This window comes from Schistocerca americana, chromosome 2, assembly GCF_021461395.2.
Source record: "Schistocerca americana isolate TAMUIC-IGC-003095 chromosome 2, iqSchAmer2.1, whole genome shotgun sequence".
NCBI classification, from domain to species: Eukaryota; Metazoa; Arthropoda; class Insecta; order Orthoptera; family Acrididae; genus Schistocerca; species Schistocerca americana.
This window is the reverse complement of record NC_060120.1, coordinates 199900126-199926246: the sequence shown is the minus strand read 5'-3', so window position 1 is coordinate 199926246 and position 26121 is coordinate 199900126. Positions and strand designations below refer to the sequence as shown.

Sequence of the window (26121 nt, the reverse complement as noted above, 5' to 3'; positions counted from 1 at the left end):
AAAAACGTTTTTCAGAACTTTGATATGTCTCCCATTGACTTAAATTTAAATGTATGCAAGACAGAGCTTCATCTTCAAGACATATTTTAACAACTTTAATTTTTTGTTTGTCACTCATGCCTGAGACAAAACTATCTCTGCAGTGGTGCAGAAAATCCACTGGATGTAAATTGTCTGATGGAGAACTTTTGATTGGAATGTTGGACCTCACAATACCATTGTTTGAACACAGATTTTTGTGAATACAACTTTCCTGAACTGCTGAAAGTTTTTGATTGAAAGCATTTACATTAATTTGCTTATTGTTTTCGACATTTAAAATTTTTTTATCTGAACTACTAAAGTTCTGTTCCATTTTTTCCACAATGGCCTTCTGTTCAACTCTGACGTCATTAACATTCTTTGTCTGTCATGCAAATTCACTTACTAGCACATTTTCCAAAACAATAAATTTATTTTCTAAGACATCAACTTTTTCATTCACTCCTCTGACAATTCATTTTTTAACTTCAGAATCTGATTACTAAGTTGGTCTATTTGGTATTGTACCCTGTCCATTTTACTATTGCTTTCAGTTTTCAGATTATATAATTGTTCTTGTAGTGACGTAAATTTTTTTTTTTTTTCACCGGCTGTTGTGGCCGAGCGGTTCTAGGCGCTTCAGTCCAGAACTGCGCTGCTGCTACAGTCGCAGGTTCAAATCCTGCCTCGGTCATGGATGTGTGTGATGTCCTTAGGTTAGTTAGGTTTAAGTAGTTTCTAAGTCTAGAGGACTGATGACCTCATATGTTGAGTCCCATAGTGCTGAGAGCCATTTGAACCATTTTGAACATAAATTTTTCTGTTAACTGATCATTAACTGCCCTAAATTTGCTATTATTCATCTTCATTTCCACAAATTTTGCCAAAATCAACTGCAAAATATCAGTTTTAACTGTTTCTTTGCTGACTACACTTTCACTTGGTTTAAACATGTCCTCAGCTGTCACTACATCACTGCTGCCCTCATCTTTATTCATTTTCCTAGAAATCAAATGAGTCAAAATTTAAAAAAAAATACTTTCACAAGTAGTTTGTACTTACCTTTTCTTTTTGATGTCTCTCATCGTAGATGTAAATTTCTCTTTCAATTCATGTGGTCCATTATTATCTGGTGTTTTCTGGTGACTAGAGGAAGCAATGAGGTGCTGGTATGCAAGACTCACATGTCCCCTTCATCATTGGACATACTTAGAGGTGCTTTGCCGATCTTCTCCTCAGGATAGCCAGCTGCGCCAATCTGCCCAACTTTTTCTCCAAAGATATGACGCTGTTTGGAGGAATTTTCTCTACTCTTAAAATGATTGCATACACTCAGGATACTTTTAAATCAACCCTACTATATTTCACTTCCACAAACAGAAGACCACATAACAGTTTCACATCGGTGAGCCATATTTCGTAAATCCAATGACTCCCGGTCCATCACAAACTATTGATTACTTTTACAATAAATACAGTTCCAGGGGTAAGATGGATACTGCCTACAGGAAAATTAAAGAGACCTTTGGAGAAAAGAGAACCACTTGTATGAATATTAAGAGCTCAGATGGAAACCCAGTTCTAAGCAAAGAAGGGAAAGCAGAAAGGTGGAAGGAGTATGTAGAGGGTCTATACAAGGGCGATGTACTAGAGGACAATATTATGGAAAGGGAAGAGGATGTAGATGAAGATGAAATGGGAGATATGATACTGCATGAAGAGTTTGAAAGAGCACTGAAAGACCTAAGTCGAAACAAGGTCCCGAGTGTAGACAACATTCCATTAGAACTACTGACGGCCTTGGGAAAGCCAGTCCTGACAAAACTCTACCATCTGGTGAGCAAGATGTATAAGACAGGCGAAATACCCTCAGACTTCAAGAAGAATATAATAATTCCAATCCCAAAGAAAGTAGGTGTTGACAGATGTGAAAATTACCGAACTATCAGTTTAATAAGTCACGGCTGCAAAATACTAACGTGAATTCTTTACAGACGAATGGAAAAACTAGTAGAAGCCAACCTAGGGGAAGATCAGTTTGGATTCCGTAGAAATATTGGAACACGTGAGGCAATACTGACCCTACGACTTATCTTAGAAGCTAGATTAAGGAAAGGCAAACCTACGTTTCTAACATTTGTAGACTTAGAGAAAGCTTTTGACAATGTTGATTGGAATTCTCTTTCAAATTATGAAGGTGGGAGGGGTAAAATACAGGGAGCGAAAGGCTATTTACAATTTGTATAGAAACCAAATGGCAGTTATAGGAGTTGAGGGGCATAAAAGGGAAGCAGTGTTTGGGAAGGGAGTGAGACAGGGTTGTAGCTTCTCCCTGATGTTATTCAATCTGTATATTGAGCAAGCAGTGAAGGAAACAAAAGAAAAATTTGGAGTAGGTATTAAAATCCATGGAGAAGAAATAAAAACTTTGAGGTTCGCCGATGACATTGTAATTCTGTCTGGAAGAGTAGTTGAACGGAATGGATAGTGTCTTGAAAGAAGGGTATAAGATGAACATCAACAAGAGCAAAACAAGGATAATGGAATGTAGTTGAATTAAGTCGGGTGATGCTGAGGGAATTAGATTAGGAAATGAGACACTTAAAGTAGTAAAGGAGTTTTGCTATTTAGGGAGCAAAATAACTGATGATGGTCAAAGTAGAGAGGATATAAAATGTAGACTGGCACTGGCAAGGAAAGCATTTCTGAAGAAGAGAAATTTGTTAACATCAAGTATAGATTTAAATGTCAGGAAGTCATTTCTGAAAGTATTTGTATGGAGTGTAGCCATGTATGGAAGTGAAACATGGACGATAAATAGTTTAGACAAGAAGAGAATAGAAGCTTTCAAAATGTGGTGCTACAGAAGAATGCTGAAGATTAGATGGGTAGATCACATAACTAATGAGGAGGTGTTGAATAGGATTGGAGAGAAGAGAAGTTTGTGGCACAACTTGACTAGAAGAAGGGATCGGTTGGTAGGACATGTTCTGAGGCATCAAGGGATCAAGAAATTTAGTATTGGAGGGCAGCGTAGAGGGTAAAAATCGTAGAGGGAGACCAAGAGATGAATACACCAAGCAGATTCAGAAGGATGTAGGTTGCAGTAGGTACTGGGAGATGAAGAAGCTTGCACAGGATAGAGTAGAAAGGAGAGCTGCATCAAACCAGTCTCAGGACTGAAGACCATAACAACAACAACAACAACAACAGTTCCAAAAATCTCTCAAGGTTTTCACAAGTCCACCATCCACAACTCTAGGGAATCAGTAAGTAAGTAAGTAAAAGTAAGTGTCTTTTCTTTTCTTTTACACAATTCAACTGTTCACAATAATGACTGATGTAGCACCATCACGGAGTAAGGCGAGCTTGCTACTAGTGCTGGTCATGTAACTTCTGTGACGAGTGAGGCAACTATTTGCCCACGCGGGTCAACCATTCGCCTTGTGGCATTGTCTTGACACACATCCATCCTGCACATACAGAAAACCCACATGAGGTAGACACTCTCCTGTTTCTCATGCTTGTACATAAAATATCGGGTGCTCGAGATGGTGGAAAGTTGAGGGTCTCTAGAATTTGTGCCAAAATTCTCGAGTCACTACAATTGTTGATATTATCTCGTCACTGTTGATATGACTTTATTGGGCAGTTCTTGGGTCTTCTTTCTTCACGTGCTTGGGACTTTATTCATATAAAAACTGCAAATGACACAAATCACTGACCTTTCTTCTTCTGCAACAGACAAAACTTTGTTATCAGTCAACTGATCCCAGATGACACCCACAATTGTAATCTTACCCTCCCACACATCACCAGTAGTTTTTCAGTCTCTCGAAAAGAATTAATTGCTTTGTTTCAAATACTTTGAGAGGAGTAAGATGTACAAATATTTTTGTGACTTATCTTCATTTTCTCGTAGTTGGCTGCAGTTCTACCTGTTTAGGGGTAGATTTTTCAGGCTGAAATTCTTTAACTGTGTGGGTTCCAGTTGACATAATAACTGATGAAGTAATTTCTGTTTCTGCAAATTTTTTTCAATTTTATCCCATTCTTCTATGTCACACTGACTTCACAATCTCCAATTTAGAATACAAATTCACATTTTTCTGCCAAAATTAAAACTATGTATGATTCCAGACAGAAGAAGTATCTTCACCAAGTTATATCATTATTTTTTAAATGACTCAAGAAATAAATTTAATAATTATCATTAGACTGTGGAATTGATTATATGAATTTTAAGTGTGCCAGATGTTTCGTGATTTCAAATATTTCTAAAAGAAGAAGAATTTTAACTGTACATACAGAGTTAGTATGTATCAATAGTAACAAATTAATTTCTTTTTATGCATTTTAGCCTGAAAAATACTACATTGTATACAAAATCAAATGAAATTCGTTTAGTTAAACAGCTGAGATAATGTTCACCTAAGCAAGATTCAAAAATATTCCTGGTATCGGCTATTAGTATAAAGAAAGGTAATGTTAGAGGAGGGTGTCCCATTACAAATGCCATTGTTGTTTCTTGGCAGGTTGTCTGGCTGTGGTGGAGATAGTGTCAGGTGGGGTGGCTAGAAGGAGAGGGAGGTAGAGAGTGGCTTGGAGTGAGGTATCAGGTTTGCCGGCTAGGAGTGATGGAGGAGGAGTGGCAGGTATATGTGCTGGCATGATTTTAGTGGCTGGTGGGAAAACACTGAAGGCAACATGGGGACCTGAATTGGAGAGGGTGACAGGAGAGAGGAAGGGGAAACTGAGATTGAGACTGGGATGATTACAGGAGTGGAGGATGTGTTACAAGGATAACTTCCATCTGTATAGCTCAGAGAAGATAGTGGTAGAGGGAAGGATCCAGATGGCGAAGATTGTGAAACAGCCATTGAAACTGAGCATGTTGTGCTCAGCTTCATGTCATGCCAATGGCTGGTCAACTTTGTTTTTGGTAACAGTTTGGTGGTGACCATTCATAATTATGAACAGCTGGTTGGTAGTCATACCAACATAAAAAGCTGTGCAGTGTTTGCAGCAGAGTTGGTATAAGACACGATTGGTTTCATAGGTGGCCTGGGCCCTGATGGTGTGAGATAAGACTGTGAAAGGACTGAAGTATGAGGTGCTGGGTGGGTGGATTGGGCACATCTTGCATTTGTGTCTGCCACAGGGATCATATCCGTGGGAGTGGCAGTGACACATAGATGGACTACAATGTTGTGTAGGTTGAGTGGGTCATGGAACACCACTTTAGGAGAAGTGGGAAGGTCCTTGGATAGGATGTCCCTCATTTCAGGGTAGGATGAGAGATAATCAAAGCCCTGGCTAAGCATATGGATCATTTGTCCCAGTCCAGGTTGATATTGGGTGACAAGGGGACATTCTTTTGTAGTTGATGCTTGTCACTGGTGGGAGGCCTGGGGTTGTATGATGATATGGCACAGGAAATCTGTTAGTGGTCTAGGTTTGCGGAGGGGCATTACCTTTTTGTGAAGGCCTTTGTGAAACCTTCAGCTTACTAGGCAAGGGATTTTTGCCACTGCAAATATCTTGTACTTGGGTGTCTAGGCTGTGTGGAAGGTATTTTGTGGTGTGGAAGGGCTGGCATGTGTTGGAATGCTTGTACTGTTTGTGGTTAGTGGGCTTAATGTGGACAGAGATGTGGAGGGAGCCATCACAGAGGTTGAGGTCAACACTAGGAAGCAGGGTGGAGGAGGACCATGTGAAGTGTATGGGAGAAAAGTTTTTAAGGTTGCGAAGGAATGTGGATAGGACTGGAATAAGACTAGGTCAGTGGATTGGGCAGGTCTAGGTCCTGGATCTTACACAAGGGTATGATCCCTGTGGCAAAGGGTTGGGATTGGGAATGGCCTGGAGATGGACTAGGATGTTGTGGAGGTTTGGTAGGTGACTTGCCCAATCCACCCAACCAGCACCTCCTATTCCAGTCGCATCATGGGCTTATACTACCCCTCATCAGAGACCATCTGTGAAAGCAGCCATGTTAAATACCACATCTGTTGCAATTATTGTTCAGCTTTTTGTATTTATGTGACTACCAACTAGCTGTCCAAGAGGATGAATGGCCACTGCCAAACTGTGACCAAGAGCAAAGTGGACCACTCTGTGACACAACATGCAGCTGCACATAACATACTCGATTTCACTGGCTGCTTCACAATCTGGGCCATCTGGATCCTATCCTGCACCATCAGCTTTTCTGAACTTTGCCATTGGGAGCTGTCCTTACAAGACTTATGCTCCTGAAATAAACCCAACCGCAGCCTACCAAAACCTACTGTCTCTACACCTTCCACTCATCTGTTTCCACCCTCTCTGTCCTGTCACCTCCTCGCAATAAGCCTCTACTCAACCTTGTGTGCACTGCTCTCTGCCAGCATGTCCACCAATCTTTTCTTCTTATCTGCTCCTCTACTTTCCACTCCCCAGTTAGCCCCCTCCTCTCCCTCCCCCACAGCCTCCCGTTGCTGCACCTTTAGCTCTGTTATCCCCATCTAGTTTCTGCATGCTCTGCCAGGCAGTACTGATTCCTCTTCCCCCATCCTTACCCTGCTATCCCTCCCCATTTCCAACATGCTCCAGATTGCTGCTCCCATACAATGTGTTTCTCTTCCAGTCTGGCCAGAGTTAGTGGTCATGTGTGTGTGTGGTGTGCTTACTTGTGTGAATTTGTGTACATTTCTTTTTTCTGAAGAAGTCTTTTTGCCAGAAGTTTATATGAATAGTCTTTTCGTTGTGCCTGTCTGCAGCTCAACATGTCACCTTTATGGTGAGTCCCAGTATATCCGAGACACTCTTTTATTTGCTTGAAGATTTGCTGCGTGCAAGGGGTCCACTCTTAACTTGTGTCTGCCAGTTGTGTTTTTGCCCATGAGAACTCTCGTGAATGGTGCCTGAATGGTAGCTACATGAGGGAAATGATGTAATTTGTGAAAGTCCTATGGTAGTGGCATTTGGCATATAAGATTGGTTCACTGTGGTGTAGGGTAAGTGCCAGCTTCGTTGAGTGTCAGTCTGCAAAAGATAACTTCAAGCTGCTGAAATTGGCATTTGTCATCATTGATCACTATGCTATTGGCGACGAGTGCCTCAAGAACTTGTTTAAGATGCAGTTCACAGAGTTTGGGTAGGTGAGAAGATCAGAATATCATCCAGGTAGATACAGCAAAAAGGGAGTTTTAACAGAATGCTGTCAATTAACCACTGCTAAGTCTGAGCTGCATTCTTAAGGCCATGTTGGATATATAAAATTCATATAAACCAAAAGGTGTCAGTCGCACTTCTGTGAATTTCCTCTGCACTCACTGATATCTGAAGATAAGCTTTCAGGCAGGCTAAGATACTGGAACCTGAGGTGTAGGCAGTGCAATGAGTGAAGGCTTGTATGTCTGGTACAGAATATCTGTTACTGGTGTGTGGATGATTTCACACAGTCTCATTCTCCCATGTTTCTTGGGTGCCATCTATATGGTAGAAGCCCACAAACTACCAAAAGGTCTCACAGTCCCAGGCTGTAAAAGTTCATCATCTTTCACTCTGGTGGTCCAAAGCTTGTTTTGTAGTAACCAGTGCAACCTGTGGCAAACAGGAGGGCTTCGGGTGGTTGTAATCTTGTGTTGAAAGTTCAGATGCAAGTAGCTTGTTTCATAAATAATACCTGCGATTGTGCAGGAGGTGTAGGAATACTCGAAGTTACAGTGAAGGACACAAGAGGAGAAAGCATTTTCCTGACCTTGGCCATATGTGGAGGCTGGGTGGACTTGGATGTTACCAGGGAGGACGCCATTGTCATGCTGAGATCGAGTGGGGATGGTGTAGGGGAGTCATCCTGAACAGGGGTGAGTGAATGTAACAGCTGAGAACCATACAGATAGTGTTGTAGGGTGCTGAGTTCCTCCAACACCTGGCAGATTGCACAATGTATAGCATCACTTTTTCCCTTAAATATAATGATTCCAGTTTCTTGCCAAAATATGCAGTTGAAATTGTTGCAGTTGGATGAGGGGTTTGATGCATTCTAGTAGGTATCATCCAATCAAGACATGGCAGAGATGTGCTGAGCATTGGTGGGCATAACTGAGGACACCAGTAACAGAGTGGCCACTCACCTGATGGGTCAGAGTGCCATGTGTCAGGTCCAATAACAGCCAAAAATGATGAAGCAAGCTGGCACCAAGCACCAGATCTCTTACATCTGCATTAAGGAAGTTCCATTAAACATTTCCCCATTATCGAGATTGATGGTGGGAGACTCAGCTGTATACGTGGAGTTGTGTAGCAAGAAAGGTACTTGACACTGAAGGTAGACCTTGAGGTGAGGTACTCACATCAGAACCAGTGTCAGTGAGTAAATACTGTTGATTGATGTCACATACAGCCTACTATGCAATGGTGGTGTGAAAGGTGTTTTGTTAACATGAGGGGAAGTAAGATTCTTGCATGGCCTTCATGATCCAGTGCACTAATGAGAACTTCGCATCACTTTTGGGTAGTTGCATGGTGGGCAGCACTTCCACATGGCTTCAACAAATTGGATGTGGAACCAGCAGAACTGTTTTGGTATCAACATGTCAGCATGCAGGGCATGGTTGCCACTTGTGGGGATTTTCTTGTGGTCACATGAAGGTCAACGTCCCCTGTGGTGGAGCTGATATCAGGTTTGATGGTGGTCAAGTGAGCACAGTCTGGCTTGGCTGCAGTGGGGCAATGGGTGCAATGTGGCTCCTATGGGCTATGTTCAAGGGCAATGTTATCAGCCAAATTTATACATTGCTGTTATTGTAGTATTGTAAAGACTCTGTATGCCAATTTTAAGTTGTGATCCAGCAATTCATGTTGATGCAAAATCATCCCAAGTTGAACTTGAGGCGTGAGGATCCAGAGCATGTGATCCAGCATCAGTCTGAAATCCACTAGCATGTCTAACTGGCACCAAAGCTTTGAAGGTGTCCTGTCCCCCATTTTTTCTTCATGAATAAATATTGTACTTGTTGCTCCTGTGACTGTGAGTTGCATTGGAGAAGAGCAGATTTCACAGATTTGTTGTGTGTGGAGGGGAGGAGGGGGAGGAAGGGATAATGTCACTGATCACATCAGCATGTTCACTGATGTGACTGAGTAATGTGACAAATTTGGCACTGTCACTAGGTGTATCATATGTACCAAGGCTGCTCTCAACAATTGTGAACCAGAAAGTGGGTTGATGTGGGCAAAATGATGGTGGTTTAGAGTGTGCATCATAATGGGCATGATGTCATCAGTGAATGGTTGTGCTGATGACTGAGATATTATCTGATGTAGTTCAATGGACAAGTGCTCAGCATGTGTATGCAGCACGGTACTAGGTGCAGTGGGAATGTCCAGAAATTGTCTGGCAGGCTGGACCACAAGATGCAGTGGGAATACGTTGAATGAGCTTGGACATGGCATGGCCGACACATCAGCAGCAGTGAACACTTGTGAATGTGGCTGTTTGAGCAGCTGATTCACAGTATATGACTAACATGCATGCAGAGTAGAGTCCAGAATGAAAATGCCTAATAAATTGTCTGTAGGATTCCATTGTTCAAAACCATTGCTACATTTGTAACATTGCACTGATGGAAGTCATGTTCATTTTTGACAAGAACAAGTTGCCTTGGAGCCAACTGCAAGACACGAACTCTTTCATATGGAAATGCAGTCTATGGTAAATGCAGAATGGTTGCACTGTCCATGTGTAATACCCAAATCCAGAGACATAGCAGCACAAAAATGAACCATATATGGTCATTGTGGGTCACCAATGTGGAATCTTATCCCAGGATAAGATAAGGGTGACAGTTAGTAACAACCAGGTGCTGGTTAGAACAGTCTTTATTTACCATATGGTGTGAATACAAAAGTACATCACACTACTTGTTAGCCATAATCCAACTGAGTCTACCTTACAAAAATATGCTTGGAAACGATGCAGCCAGTGATCAGAGAGGTTCCTCTCTAGCAGTGTCCCCAAAACTCTAAGAAAACAATGAGGCTGATTAATGAAAAAAGTACTGGAGATTTTAAAGAAAGCTTAAAAATGTTGACTTGGGTGGAGTTTTCAATAAACCTAATGCCCTTAAATTAAACATATTTCTTCACGACTTTGTATTGATTTTTGAAAGCAGCCTTCCTGAAAAGATAATTAAATGTAATAATGACAAGTAATAAAAGAAACCCAGGATCACTTCAGGTATCAGAGACTCTTCACAATAAAGAACAAACTTGTACAAAATAGCCACAGTATCTTGTGCTACTTCCTGCCATGCTGTTGCATATTGGTTTAATTTCATTTACCTGTGCACTCCTGTGTCTTCCCCATGGTCTCTCATCGAATGACTTCTACATGTACATTAATAATGACTTTTTAAAAATAGATTAGAAAATTGGTGCAGATAGTACATCGAAGAAGCAATACAGAGGACATTTAATGAAATAAAAATTAATATCACATCCCCATCTGAAATAAGGAAGCTCATCATGACTCTAAAAAGCAGAAGGTCAATAGGGGGTGCATGATATTTCCAATAAAGCAATAAGAAGTTGTGGGCATATAATATCCAATGTACTTAGTTACATGTGTAATGCATTGTTAACACATGGTGTTTCCCCAGAAAAATTGAAATTTGCCACTTTTAGGCCTCTCTATAAGAAGAGTGACTCCACAGATGCCAATAACTACTGTTCATTGTCACTTCTTACATTGTTTTCCAAAATTTTGAGAAAGTAATGTACTTCAGAGTTGTAATACTTAGCCAATCACAGTTTAGATTTCAGGAGGGCCATTCCTATGAGTCAGGTATTTATACATTTACCGAGCATATAATAAAGTCTTTAAAAGATAAAATATCATCAACTGAGACCTACTGTGACTTTTCAAAGACATTTGTTTCTGTTGATTGTAATGTTCTATTAGAGAAATTATGTTTATGTAGAATATGTAGTTCAGCAAATGCCTACTTTATACATATTTAAGAAAAAGAATGCAGAAAGTTACCCTTGGCTGTTTGAGTAAAACAGAGATTGATGCTACACCACCTGCATGGGGAGAAATCACAATAGGAGTCCCACAGGGATCATTGGCTCCCTACTTTTCTTGTTTTATGTTATTGATCTGACATTTTATTTGAACCAGGAGGTAGAATTTGTCTTGTTTGCAACTGATACAAGCATTATTTTTAGCTGATCAAAGAAGTAGCAACAGAGAAAATAGTAAATGATGTTTTCTGACTGTTACTAAATGATTTTACATGAATGGGCTATCTTTAAACTTAGAAAGAATGTAGTTTATCCCATTTTCTACTGTCAAAAATATCCCCCCTCCCCCTCCAACTATCCTGGTTCACCAACAAGAAATAATAAATAGGGTAGAAAATTCTAAGTTCTTAGGTGTGCCTGTGAATGAGAATTTAAATTGGAAAAACCATATAACAGACTTGCTAAAACATTTAGTATCAGCTACCTTTTCCATAAGAATAATTGCCAACTTTGGGATACAGAAGTCAGTAAGCTGACACATTTTGCATGTTTTAATTTGTTGATGTCTTATGACACAATATTCTGGGCTAACATCTTGCTTAGGCAAATAGTATTCATTGCACAGAAGAGAAAATAATCTGGATTATGTGCTGTAATGGGACACCCTCTCCTAAAATAACCTTTTATAAATGCGACACCAGGATTAATCCTGAATCTGATATAGGTGAACATTCTTGGCCGTTTCACTGAAAGAATTTCATTTGATTTTGTATACAATGTATAATATTTCAGGCTAAAATGTATAAAAAGAAATTTATTTGTAACAGTCAATATGTACTAATGGTTAAAATTATTCTTGTTTTAGAAATATTTGAAATTAGAAATTCTAGCATACTTAAAATCCACATTATTAATTCCACAATCTAACACTAATTATTAAATTTATTTCTGGGTTCATTTACAAAATAATGATGTAGCTTAGTAAAGATTCTTCATTTGTCAAGGAAGTGTGAAACTCTGTTGCTTTGTAAACTCTTTGGAATATTGTGGGTACTGCAGAATGTAGTAGTAGTGGACATGCCTCTGATGGAGACAGACATATTTGTATGATCAACACTAACAATGTAATTTGGAATATTAAGTGGAAATTGTAAAAACAGTGTGATATTTAATAATGTGACAAAGAAATATACAGGGAAATTTTCATCAGTTATTTAGTCATCAGGAACCCACAATGTTAAATCGAAATTTCAGCTGCAAGCATGTACCCCTAGACATGAAACTTGGAGCCAACATCAAGAAGAGAAAATGAAGATAAGTAAAAAGTTTTTTTTGTGCATATCTAATGCCTCTTGAAGCTTTTGAAACTAATGAAGACGCTAAGAAAAATCTAATAGTGATGTGTGGGAGGGTAAGATTATAGTGTGAAATTCACGCACATTCATCTCATAGGTATTCCATCAAGCAGCTGGGAATATGAATCATAACATCACAGTACACTTGTTCACTTATGAATCTTGTTGTCAACAATTCCCCTAAATTTGAGAATAACAGAGATATTCAGAAGTAAGACACTAGAAGAAAAAAATGATGCGCATTAACCCTTGAACAAATCTCACTTTTGCATAGAAAGGGGTGAAACATGCAGCTATAAAACTCTTTGACAATTTACCCATGCAAATAAAATGCCTGACTTGTAACAGAAGTGCTTTCAAATGTAGATTAAAGACATTTTCTTTTGACAACTCTTTCTATACCATAGAGGTTTCTTGAGCTGAATAATTAGCTGATACAAGGACAAAACAGAAAAAACCCTGAAAACCTGTAAGTGACCAGCTTATAGCTGTATAAATATTATTTATTATTTTTTTAGTTATCTATAAATGTTCTGTGTTTGTTCTGTTGACACATTCCAAATCATAACATACAATATGAAATTCATCTATGGAACAAAAAACTAACTAATTAAATTGTGCATCAAGTACATACAATGTAAAACTGTCAGAGAAATGTACAGTAGAGCCCTGTTAATCCAAACTAATTGGGACCAGACCTCGTTTGGATTACCTATTTGTTCAGATTAGCTGGAATTATGGTGATGAGTTTCTAGAGTGAAGTATACCAAGCCGATAAGTAGGTACACCATGGTAGCAAATGGAAACAAATGTGGGAACTATGGCTCACTTCTCACTCCCTGCCATTGTTGTTGTTGTGCATTGTTGAGACCTTTGTAGGGTCTGAGGTCAGTGCACTGCCAGTGGATTCGCAAAGCACTTGGTTATGTTAGTTATTGATTGCTGGCACGCGTAATAGTTGTACTGTATTCATTCAGGTGTAGTGGTGTGTTTATTTTCGTCATGAGTAAACGGAAACATACAACATTAACTCTCAAAGAAAAACTAAATGCTTTGAAGCAGATAGACAATGGTGAGAATGTATCTAAACTGGCAATGGAACTGGGTGTTGTTAAAGCAACCATTTGTGATTGGAAGGAGAACTGAGTGAAGCTTGAATAGTGCTGTGCAACATCTTCGGGAAGAACATTGGAAATTCGGCATACTTTGAAACAGACCAAGTACGATAAAATGGATGAAGCTGTTTTCCTTTGGTTTATGCAGGAAAGAGAAAGGGGAACTCCTTTGAGTGGAGCACTGATTCAGGAGAAGGCTGTTTACCTGAACAAATTAATGAATGGTGATGAGTCTTTTAGTGTGAGTATGGGTTGGTTGGACAGGTTCAAAAAACGTCATGGAATCCATCAGCTAACAATTGCTGGAGAGAAGCTTTCTTCTGACCATGATGCAGTGAAGGAATACTTGGGTGAGTTTGAAAAAATGATAAGAGAGGGAAAGTATTCTCCCCAACAAATTTATAATGCTGACGAGACTGGCCTTAATTTTAAGGCATTGCCAACGAAAAGCCTGGCATCAGAAGCAGAAGACCATTTCCTGGTTTTAAAATGTGCAAAGATTGTGTGACTTCATTAGTGTGCAGCAATGCTGCTAATCACAAGCTGCCTTTAATGCTGATCAGCAAATCTTCTAGGCCCAGGGCTATTAAAAATTGCAACATGAAGTCCCTGTCCATATATTATCGCAACCAGAAAAAAGCATGGATGGATGGTAAGCTGTTCAAAGAATGGTTTCATGGCCAGTGTGTTCCCTCTGTTTGACGGTTTTCTAAGGAAAATCATTTGTTTCCCCATGCAATCCTTTTGATTGATAATGCGCCATCTCACCCCAGCACTGAGGAATTATGTGATGGAGAAACTGTGGCAAACTTTTTGCCGCTGAATGTTTCACCACTTCTACAGCTGATTGACCAGGGCATACTGCAAACATTAAAACTGATTTACAGAAAACAATTTTTAAGAATCTGATCCAAGATGATAGCATTCCTTTAGTGAACAAAATAAAAAAGACCAATGTGAAGGATGTTGTTTATTGGGCCGCTGAGGCGTGGCAGAATATTTCAGAAAATACTTCAAGAAAATTGTGGAGAAAACTGTGGACATCTCTTGAATTTCAGGACAACCTAGTTGAAAATGAAGAGGAAAATCTGTTACAAATGATACAAACAATCCCTGGATGCGAAGAAGCTAGTGAAGGACATGTGGATGAGTGGATGGCAGTGGATGGGGCATGTGTGGGGTACCATACTGACACTGATTTAGTTGCTGCTGTGACTCAAGACCAGGAAGAAGTGGACTGCTATGACGGAAGTGACAATGAGCCTGAAAGCAACAAAGGAGAGCTGGTGCCACACAGTGACGCAGCAGAAGCTCTTGACCTTGCACTACATTGTTTGGAGCAACAGCCTAATGCTACACCTGCTGATTTCATGTTTATGAGATGATGGCACAACTATGCATCATATAACAGACAGTCTTCATTATGCCAAAAAACAATGACTGAGTTTTTGTCATCTAAAAAGTAGGGATAAAATGTCTGCTGTATTTTAGTAAGTTTTGCAGCTTTTCTTTCATTGTTATGCATTGTTTAAACCTAATGTTTTCTTGCCAATTTTTCTAATACATGTTTACTGTACTGTGTAAATTAAAATAGTGTATATGTACAGCAGTTTACCTCACAGTTTTCCATACTTAGACTAACTTTTTTCATGTTCACGTTAATCGAAAGTTTGGATTACCAGGATTCGGATTAGTGGGACTCTGCTGTATTTTGGGGCTGATCAACAATTGTATATTGTAAGCTGATAACATTTAACTACACAAGTAAAAATGTTATCCTTATAAACAGTAATTTAAAGTCATCACATATTGGTACTCATTTATAAGCTCATTCCAGTTTTTAATTCCAAAAAGAATAAAGTCATTCAATAATGTTGTCTAATGACTTTATGACATGTCATTCTGTACTTGTAAATTAGAAATACGTTGCTGAAACTCTTCTCCCTGAAACACCCCACACATAAAGTGCACAATCATCCAAAGTTAACAATTTACATTCGATTTTAATATGTGTAATTCTGTGAAAATTTTTTTCTCTTTTTCCAGTTTAAAAGCACCATGTAGTCTAGCTGATGGTACTAAATGTGCTCCCCCGTACAGCTTCAAGAACCACATGTCTCTCAGTAATGACACAGAACAGTTTTCTGTAAGTATAATCTTGCCTCTGCTTTGCTCTCTTGCTAGAAAATATTTCCTGGGCAGTTCTATTTTTCATCTAAAATAATGAAAAATGTATTCAATTATGTTTGTATATAATAGTATTGCTCCATGTTGACTCCTGTCATTTTTAGCATAGTAACTAATGTAATCCAAGAAAAAATAGGAGTGTTAGTCAATAGTGAAAAAGATAAGTAGACTTTAATCGTCAGTTACTAAAGCAATGGAAAAAATAATGATAAATAACAAAGACATTATGAGTCAAATTTGAAACAATGTGACCTGTTGTGACAAATCTGGCCCTTTTCCACAATGCAGGGAGGGGAGGGGGGGGGGGGGGGGGGGAGAGAGAGAGAGAGAGAGAGAGAGAAAGGGGGGGGCTGGGGTGGAGGGGTAGAGGCCGGGATTGGTGGGGAGGGGGGGGGGGGGGGAGAAGAATTGAGTTAGTGTATTGCCAGCAGGTTTAGGTACTTGAATTTGCCACTAATATGTCTTGCTTGGATCCCTATGCACCAATAAAGTTATTTCATGATGTAATGCATTGTTCCATTCAGCATATCCTGTCTGCTTATTTATATCCACAAAATCATGTTCTTGATATGGGGTACAAGTTATAGCAATTGTTGAAGAAGCACATACTTTTTTGTTACAATATTTTTTTAATATGCATGCACTGTAAAATACAGAGTATACGTATCTTTTTGCTACAGTAATTTTTAAGTAGATGTCTATGATAGAGGACAAAGGATAATATCAACATAAGAATTAATTTTAAGTTAACCGCTATAACATTCAAGATTATTAAATTGTGGTCAAAATTAAAGTTACATTTGATATAAATTGATTTATATAACTTTGTAAATTAGAAATACATTGACATCTCATGGAAATCGGGTTTTCTGCCGAATATCAGCGTCTTCCAAAGACGCTGATATCCGCCACAAAACCCGATTTCCACGAGATGTCATCAAATCGCCGGGAAAGTCTAAGAAATTACATTAGAAATACATTGCTGAAACTCTTCTCCCTGTAACACCACACATATAAAGTGCACAATCATCCAAAGTTAACAATTTACATATGAAAGTATTCGTATGGAGTCTAGCCATGTATGGAAGTGAAACATGGACAATAAATAGTTTGGACAGGAAGAGAATAGAAGCTTTCAAAATGTGGTGCTACAGAAGGATGCTGAAGATGAGATGGGTAGATCACATAACTAATGAGGAGGTACTGAATAGAATTGGAGAGAAGAGGAGTTTGTGGCACAACTTGATGAGAAGAAGGGACCAGTTGGTAGGACATGTTCTGAGGCATCAAGGGATCACAAATTTAGTATTGGAGAAGATATAAAATGTAGACTGGCAATGGCAAGGAAAGCTTTTCTGAAGAAGAAAAATTTGTTAACATCGAGTATAGATTTAAGTGTCAGGAAGTCGTTTCTGAAAGTATTCGTATGGAGTGGAGTGAAGCATATATGGAAGTGAAACACGGATGATAAATAGTTTGGACAGGAAGAGAATAGAAGCTTTTGAAATGTGGTGCTACAGAAGAATGCTGAAGATTAGATGGGTAGATCACATAACTAATGAGGAGGTATTGAATCGAATTGGGGAGAAGAGGAGTTTGTGGTACAACTTGACGAGAAGAAGGGACCGGTTGGTAGGACATGTTCTGAGGCATCAAGGGATCACAAATTTATTATTGGAGGGTAGCGTGGAGGGTAAAAACCATAGAGGGAGACCAAGAGATTAATACACTAAGCAGATTCAGAAGGATGTAGGCTGCAGTAGGTACTGGGAGAAGAAGAAACTTGCACAGGATAGAGTAGCAAGGAGAGCTGCATCAAACCAGTCTCAGGACTGAAGACCACAACAACAAACAACAACATAACTTTGGCAGCAGAATAAAAATAACTTGTGGACCATTATTCGGTAATGTTCTTTCTGAAGCAGTCCTTATTATTTTGGACTGAGCAAGGTAATTCAGTATGGAGTGTGAGTCATATATGCCCTACACTGTCATATCATTTACTCACAAGGTAATATTCTCAAATGTAAACAAACAATCTTGATGGAACTTGGTGGGTTTGTAGAAGTGGCAAAATTATCCAAAATGTATTTTTTTATTTTTGCCCAGTTTCACTTTTTAGCATTAAAACATACCTTGAAAGATAATTTCACATTTTTGCGTTTAGAGGGAATATGTTCGAAATTGTGAAACAGTAGGTCCCCGATATTTTGAGATTCCTTGTAATTCAAACTTGTCATAAGAAAATCAAAATTTTACAAAAAACTAGAGTAAAAACCTGTTTTTGTACTTTTTCCACATGTATGTTCTATGCATTTTTGAACATTTTGAACTTTCTTGCAATTTTCCATATATTGGCCTCAGACTGCTGATGCATTTCTATTATAGATGGACAGGTACCATTAGTTTCTGAGGAGCGTGCTCGCTCTTTCTTTGTCAACACTTTGCTAACTGGGACTACCTGACAATCAGTTGTACAGTGCATACCATCTGTACTGTTACCCATATTGTTGTGCCTACTTAGAAACAGTGGTCATTGCGACACAGTGCCTAAGTAACAATACATTACACATTTTACTACCTTGGCTGACCATTGTTGTAGGTACTGTAGTTGGTTGTGTAGTAATATTTATACTGTAATGGACCCACCTGAGTCATGTTAATTTTAAAGTGTTGTGTGTATGTATAGTGTACTGTACATATGTAACTGTGTGTTTCTTAATGTATTAATTCATGCACTGCAATGAGTGGTAAAAGTAAGAGAAAATTTGTGCTGTTGATTGGAAACTAGAAGCTTTGAAAAGACAAGACAAAGGAGAAACATTAAGAAAACTTGATGCTGAGTATGGAGTTAGTGAAGTGACATTTGGAGATTGGTGTAGAAACAGAGACAAAATTGAGAAATTTTCATCAAACAATTGTTCTATTTCTACTCACCAAGTGGCAGCAGAACACACACATAAAAGGTGGTTGTAATTGGCAAGTTTTCGGAGACAGTGGCTCCTTATTTTGGCAGAAGGGATGAAGGATTAGGAAGAGGGGGAAGGAAAAGGAATAGAGAGGTCTAGGAAAAGGGGTAGATCTTGGGAAAGTTACCCAGAACTGTGGGTCAGGGGAGACTTACTATACGGGATGAGAAGGAAATACTGATTGTTGGGGACTGTATTGGATGAGATTTGAAAACCTGAGAGCTTATAGGTGGAAGACAGGGTAATATGCAGAGAGAGATTACTGCTTAAACATCATGCATGAGTTAATAAAAGTGCAAAGCTAAGTGCACTGTATGTAACATGGGGGGGGGGGGGGGGCACTGAAAAATAGATGGGAAAGGCAATGAAAGATGTAGAAAACTAAAAAAGAGGAAGCAAAAAGTAGTTATGGTAAAGAAATGCTGAGATGGAAGAAATTAACATAAATTAAGTCCAGGTGGGTGGCAAGAAACAAGGACATGTTGTAGTGCTAGTTCCACCTGTGGGGTTCCGAGAGACTGGTGTCTAGGGGAAGAATTCAGGTGGTGCATGTGGTGAAATAGGTGTTGTAAAGCATGCTCTGCAACAGGATATTGTGAGTTGCCATTATACACCCTCTGCCTGTACCCATTCATCCTAATTGATAACTTGGTGGTAGTGATGCCAATGTAGAAGGGTGAACAGTGTTTACGTAACAGCTGATATATGACATGTAATTTCGCAGGTGGCTCTCCCTTTGATCATATACATTTTGCCAGTTACAGGGCTATTATAGGTGGGTGGTAGGAGGCTGCATAAGCCAAGTCTCACACCAGGGATGGCCACAGGGGTAGGAGTCATAGTGTAGGCAGATGGGTGCAGAAGCTGCATAGGGTCTGACAATAATATTGCGGAGATTGGGAGGGCAACAGAAAGCAATTCTAGGTGTGGTGGGGGAAAATTTCAGACAGAATGGATCTCATTTCAAGGCATGAGTTTAGGAAGTCATTGCCCTATCGAAGTAGCTGATTAACATATTCCAGATGAGGATAATGCTAAGTCACCAATGGTGTGCTCCAAAGATGTTTCTTGGAGGAATCAGCAGTACCAGGACTGGATGCGATGGCCTGGGAAATCTGCTTTTTAACTAGGCTGGTGATGTAATTATGTGCAGTGGAGGCTGAGGTGAGAATAGTGGTGTATTGCAATTTTGCCCACCACACCTACAATAGCTTTCCGTCACCCTCCCAGTCTCCACAATATTCTTGTCAGACCATATGCTCCTTCTGCACCCATCTCCCTACATTATGGCTCCTACCCTTGTGACTATCCCCACTGCAAGACTCACCCTATGCACCCTCCTATGACACACCTACAATAGCCCTGTAACTGGCAAAATGTATACTATCAAGGGGAGAGCCACCTGCGAAACAACACATCATATACCAGGTGTTATGTAAACACTGTTCAGCCTTCTACATTGGCATGACTACCACTAACTTATCAGTTAGGATGAATGGGCATAGGCAGAGAGTGTGTACTGGCAATTCACAATATCCTGTTGCAGAGCATGCTCTGCAGCATGAAATTCTTGACCTCGGCACCTGTTTTACCACACGCGCCATCTGGAGTCTTCCCCAGTTACTCAGAACTCCACAGGTGGGAACTAGCACTACAAAATGTCACCACCCACCTGGACTTTAATTTATGTTACTTTCTTCTATCTCAGCATCTCTTTACTGTAACTACTATTTGCTTCACTCCATTTAAGTTTTATACATCTTTCGTTGTCTTTCCCATATATATTTCACTGCTTCTCTCCCTGCGCTGTTTCTTACAATGCACTTAACTTTTCACTCTTATTAACTCATGCATGATGTTTAAGCAGTAATCTCTCTCTGATTACCCTGTCTGCCACCAATAAGCTCTCAGGTTTTCAAATCTCATCTGATGCAGTCCCCCACAATCAGTATTTCCTTCTCATCCTGTACAGGAAGTCTTCCCTGGGTGACTTTCCTGAGATCTACCCCTTTTCCTAGACCTCTCCAGTCCTTTTCCTTTACCCCTCTTCCTTCCCCTTCAACTTTTCTGCCTGAAGAAAGAGCCAGTGGCTCCAAAACCTGCCAATTACAACTGTCTTTTATGTGTGTGTTCTGCTGCCACTTAGTACGTTTTTTATTGATCCAATTAAATAATTTATATCTAAAAACAAAGATGATGTGACTTACCAAATGAAAGCGCTGGCACGTCGATAGACACACAAACAAACACAAACATACACATAAATAATTTTGTCAATAATTGATTGTTTCCATTGTTATAAGTGTTTTGTTTCATCATTTAAATGGAAGTCAGTAGAGAAATGTGAGTATGAAAAAATGATTGAAAACTTTTTCATTTGATTTCCTCAACAAAGACAAAAAGGAAATTCAATTTCAGGGCATACTCTACAAGAAAAAGCTGCATTTTTCTATAAATGAGTTAAAGGAAGGTGAGAATGATTTTAGTGCAAGTTCAGGATGGTTGGATGGGTGGAAGAAGTGGTACAGTATAAGGCAGCTTGAAATTTGTGGTGGAAAACTTTCTGCAGATTCTCAAACTGTTACACAATTTTGTGAGAAGTTAAGAACAATTATACATGAAGAAAGTCTTACTCCTGATCAATTGTAAAACTGTGATGAAACAGGGCTAAATTGGAAATGCTTCCATCTAAAACTCCAGCTTCAAAAGAACAAAAGGTTGACCTGGGCTACAAAAAATATAAAGAGAGGTTAACAGTTATTGCTGCATCGAATCCAAGTGGGGACTTCAAATTGAAGCTACAGGTAATAGGAAAGTCTGCTAAGCCTAGAGGTTTAGAAAATACTGCTGGCCGGGGTGGCCAAGCAGCTCTAGGTTCTTCAGTCTGGAACCGCGCGACCACTACGGTCACAGGTTTGAATCCTGCCTTGGCATGGATGTGTGTGGTGTCCTTAGGTTAGTTAGGTTTAAGTAGTTCTAAGTTCTAGGGGACTTATGACCTCAGCTGTTAAGTCCCATAGTGCTCAAAGCCATTTGAACAATTTTTTTTTAGAAAATATTACTACTTCTGCACTGCCTGCTACTTATGTCCATCAAAAATCTGCTTGGATGGACAAAAATATTTTTAAGAAGTGTTTTTTTGAAGATTTTGTTCTAGAGAACAAAAGATACCTAAAGAAGTAGTGCTTCCCTTCCAAAGCAGTCTTAACACTTGACATCATTGCTTCACACCCTGATGAAGAAGAAGTACAACGTGACAGTATTTGTGCAATGTTCTTTCCCCCTAAAATTTACAATTCTGAGAAATAAAAAAAAAAAAAAAAAAAAAAAAAAAACTATGTTGAAAGATGTAGTTTACTGGATAGCTGATTCATAGTTTGACATAAAGGCACACACACTAAAAAAGTCATGGAGCAAGGCTTTATGCGCTGAAATGGATACTTACAGTACAGACGAAGATGACCTACCATTGGCAGAACTGATGGAAAAGCTTGCAGGATGTAAAATGTGAATATAAGTGATGTTTCAGTATTTATGAACAGTGATGAACAGTTTGAAGTGAGATATTTTGCAACTGTTGAAATGATTAGTGAACCTGCTGAAGAAAATTATGATGAGAAATTATGTGAAGAAAATATACCAGTGATCACTCACACTAAGGATTTGGCAACGCTAGATGTGGCATTGCATTATATCAGGCAACAGGTGGAAACTACTCCAGCTGATGACATGCTACTTAGAAGATGGCGTGACACTGCTGCTAAAAAATGAGGTTCTATTTTAAAACAAAGGACTGTGTACAATTTCTTTAAAATTTAACTTATACTCTGGCAACTTGCAAATGTGTGCCTACATACGCACACGTAACACAGGTACTGGTATGTATTATATTGTTTTTTTTTAAATTTATTTTTTAATCATTATTGTCCTCATTAAAGAGTGATTTATTATTTGCCCATAGGGATGAGGTGGAGAGAGGGTAGGGCAGTTAGTTGCTGTCGTGACGTTAGAGAGAGGGTGGTGGGCGGGGGGGAGGAGGGGATAGCAGGAAAGGAGAGAAGTCAAAAGACTGTGGGTGTGTTGGTGGAATAGAGGGCTGTGTAGTTCTGGAAAGGGAAAGGAAGGGGATAAGTGGGTGAAGGACAGTGACTGATGGAGGTTGAGGCCAGGGTGTTATGAGAATGTATGATATATTGCAGGGAGAGTTCCCATCTGTGCAGTTCAGAAAATCTGGTTTTGGTGGGAAAGACCAGATGACTCTGCCTGTGCAGCAGTCACTGAAATGGAGAACATCTTGTTGGGTGGCATGCTCAGCAGTTGTGTGGTCCAGCTGTTTCATGGTCATAGTTTTTTGGTGTACATTCATGAGGACAGACAGCTTGTTGGTTTTCATGTTCATGTAGAATGCAGCACAGTGGCTGCAGCTTAGCTTGTAGATCACTTGACTAGTTTCACAGGTAGCCCTGCCTTTGATGGGATGGATGATGCTTGTGACCAGACTGGAGTAGGTGGTGGTGGGAGGCTGTACGGGACAAGTCTTGTATCTTGGTCTATTACAGGGATATGAGCGATGAGGCAAGGAGCTGGAAGTGGGGGTTTTTGTACGGATGGCGTAGGATGTTGTGTAGGGTTGGTGGGTGGTGGAATAACACTGTGTGTGTGGAGGGGGGGGGGGAGGGGGAAGGGGAGGGAGGATACTAGGCAGAAATTTCCTCATTTCAGGGCATGACAAGAAGTAGTTGAAAAGCTGATGGAGACTGTGATATAGTTGCTCCAGTCCTGGGTGATACTGAGTCCTGAGGAGAATGGTTCTCTCTGGCTGGAGTGCGGAACTTTGAGAGGTGGTGGTGACTGGAAACATAAGACATGGGAGATCTGTGTTTGTACAAGGCTGGAAGGGTAATTACAATTTGTGAAGACCTCAGTGAGACCCTAGGTATATTTGAAGAGTGGTCACTCGTCACTACAGATGTGACGGCAGTGGGTGGCTAGGCTGTATGGAAGGGCTTCTTGGTATGGAATTGGTGGCAGCTGTTGAAGTGGAGGTATTGCTGGCGGTTGGTTGGTTTGGTATGGACAGAGGTACTGGTGTAGCCATCTTTGAGGAGGAGGGCAACATTGAGGAAGGTGGCCTGTTATGTTGAGTAGGACAAAGTGAAGCAAATAGGGGAGAAGGTATTGAGGTTGTGTAGGATTGTGAATAGGATGTCCTCACCCACAATTCAAGTCATGAAGATGTCATCAATGAATCTGAACCAGGTGAGGTAGGAAAGATTCCTCTAGATGAGTAGGTTGGCCTAGGATTGTGCTATGCTGTTGCTCATAGCAATACCTCAGATTTATTTGTAGCTGATGCCTACAAAGGAGAAGTAATTGGTCATGGTGGCTAGGAATGAGGTTGTAAATTTCGAATCTGATGGGTGTCTGAAAAAGTAGTGTGCAATATTGGTAAGGCCATGGGCATTGGGGATGTTAATATAAGGAGAGGTGGCATCAATAGTGATGAGCAGGTTACCATGTGGTAAAGGAACAGGAACTGTAGAGAATAAGTGGAGGAAATGTTCAGTATCTTTTATATAGGAGGGATGTTGCAATTTGTAGGCTGAAGGGGTGGGTGTAGAATGTTACCACCGGCATAGGTGTAGTGACCATGCACATCATTATTTGCCTCAAAGAGATATCAGTTCATAGTTAGATATGAAACATTTTCTATGAAGTATATGAATCAGATAGGTAATTTATCCAAACACTTGGCTAGATAGGTGCATGTGGTGGCAATCATGTCATGATCTTGACAATTCATTGTTGCAAAAAAAATATTTTCATGTGTATTGACCCTAGAAAGGAATGCCATATGAAATTACTGAGTCAAATAGATAAATCATACAGTTCTAATGGTACTCAAGTCACACCTTTGATCGAGAACTCTAAAGGCATAGCAGAAACTACTCATTTTGCACAATAGTTTATTTCTGTAGATATTCCATTGTAGTTTGTTATTCACAGCATGAGGAATTTAGTCTGACTAACCTGTTCAATAACTTTAGTGCCTATGACTAATGGTTCTATATGTTTTGTGTGGTTCTTCAGTAGGGAGAATATCATATGTGCTCTTTTATCCGTGTTAAGTTATATGTTATCAGAGAGCCAATACAATAAACTGTTCTCAACTAAGTCAGTTCTATCTGCCATGGAGAAAAGTTATAATAGAAGAGGTTCATGACATTCTTGAACAACAAGGGTACTATTGATGGTAGGTTTTCTGGGAAGTCATTAATGAAGAGTGGAAAGAGGAGGAGCCCCAAGGTTAAGCTCTGTGGGACTCCTGAGGTAACTAGTATTTTATTACATTACATTTTTATTGGTGCTTTTGATCATTTGTTGTACAATGTATACAATATGATATTGGACAAGTCATAGTGATTTACAATACATGTTTTTAAATCATACTAGATTATTTACATTGATCTAGGCTTAATATAATCACAACTGAAGGTATTATCTAAATGAGTTATTCTTCCATCATGTGTTGTTATTTGTATCAGCTGCCCTCTGTTTGCTAGATACAACTGAAACGACATCATAACATATTCTTCTTGCAACAAAAGCACCCACTTTGTGTAGGAGCAGAGTGTGACTGACTAGTTCAAATGCCTCCTAAGATCAACAAAAAAGTCAATAGCATATTGTTTTTCATTAAATGCATGTACTATCTGGTTAGTAAATGAATAGAGAGCCTCTTTGATAGATTTGGTTTTCCAAAAGTGAAGCTGCGCTTCTCTTAGTATGGAGTTACTTTCAGCAAAGGGCATTACTCAGTTAAATGCATCAAAAAAAGTTTTGATTCACCTCGGTTCCAAGAGTTCCAGAACACGTACAGAAAACTGGAATAGATATGAATATAAACGTCATTTCCACCCTTTTTATTGCTCATGAAAACCACACATTGCATGTTGTACTACCATACAGTAAGACCTTCAGAGGTGGTGGTCCACGTTGCTGTACACACCGGTACCTCAAATACCCAGTAGCATGTGCTCTTGCGTTGATGCATGCCTGTATTCATTGCGGCATACTGTCCACAAGTTCATCAAGGCACTGTTGGTCCAGATTGTCCCATTCCTCAACGGTGATTCAGCGTAGATCCCTCAGAGTGGTTGGTGTGTCATGTCGTCCATAAACAGCCCTTTTCAATCTATCCCAGACATGTTCCATAGGGTTAATGTCTGGAGAACATTGTGCCCACTCTAGTCAAGCAATACCATTATCCTGAAGGAAGTCATTCACAAGATGTGCACAATGGGGGTGTGAATTGTTGTCCATGAAGACGAATACCTCGCAAATATGCTGCCGATATGGTTGCACTGTTGGTTGAAGGATTCACTTATGGTATAGCCATTACGGTGCCTTCCATGACCACAGAGGCATATGTCAGCCCCACGTAATGCCACCCCAACACAGCAG

General features: G+C 39.7%; 1 protein-coding gene across 2 annotated transcripts in view; it reads left to right on the top strand.

The window, feature by feature from the left end:
* Nucleotides 1-26121, top strand: part of LOC124596053 (integrin beta-PS-like) — a 254844-nt gene that overhangs the window by 55275 nt on the left and 173448 nt on the right. For both annotated transcript variants that reach the window (XM_047135029.1, XM_047135028.1), the window contains exon 4: nt 15548-15647. In XM_047135029.1, the coding sequence (XP_046990985.1) occupies nt 15548-15647 (100 nt within the window). The remainder of the gene's footprint in view (nt 1-15547; nt 15648-26121) is intronic.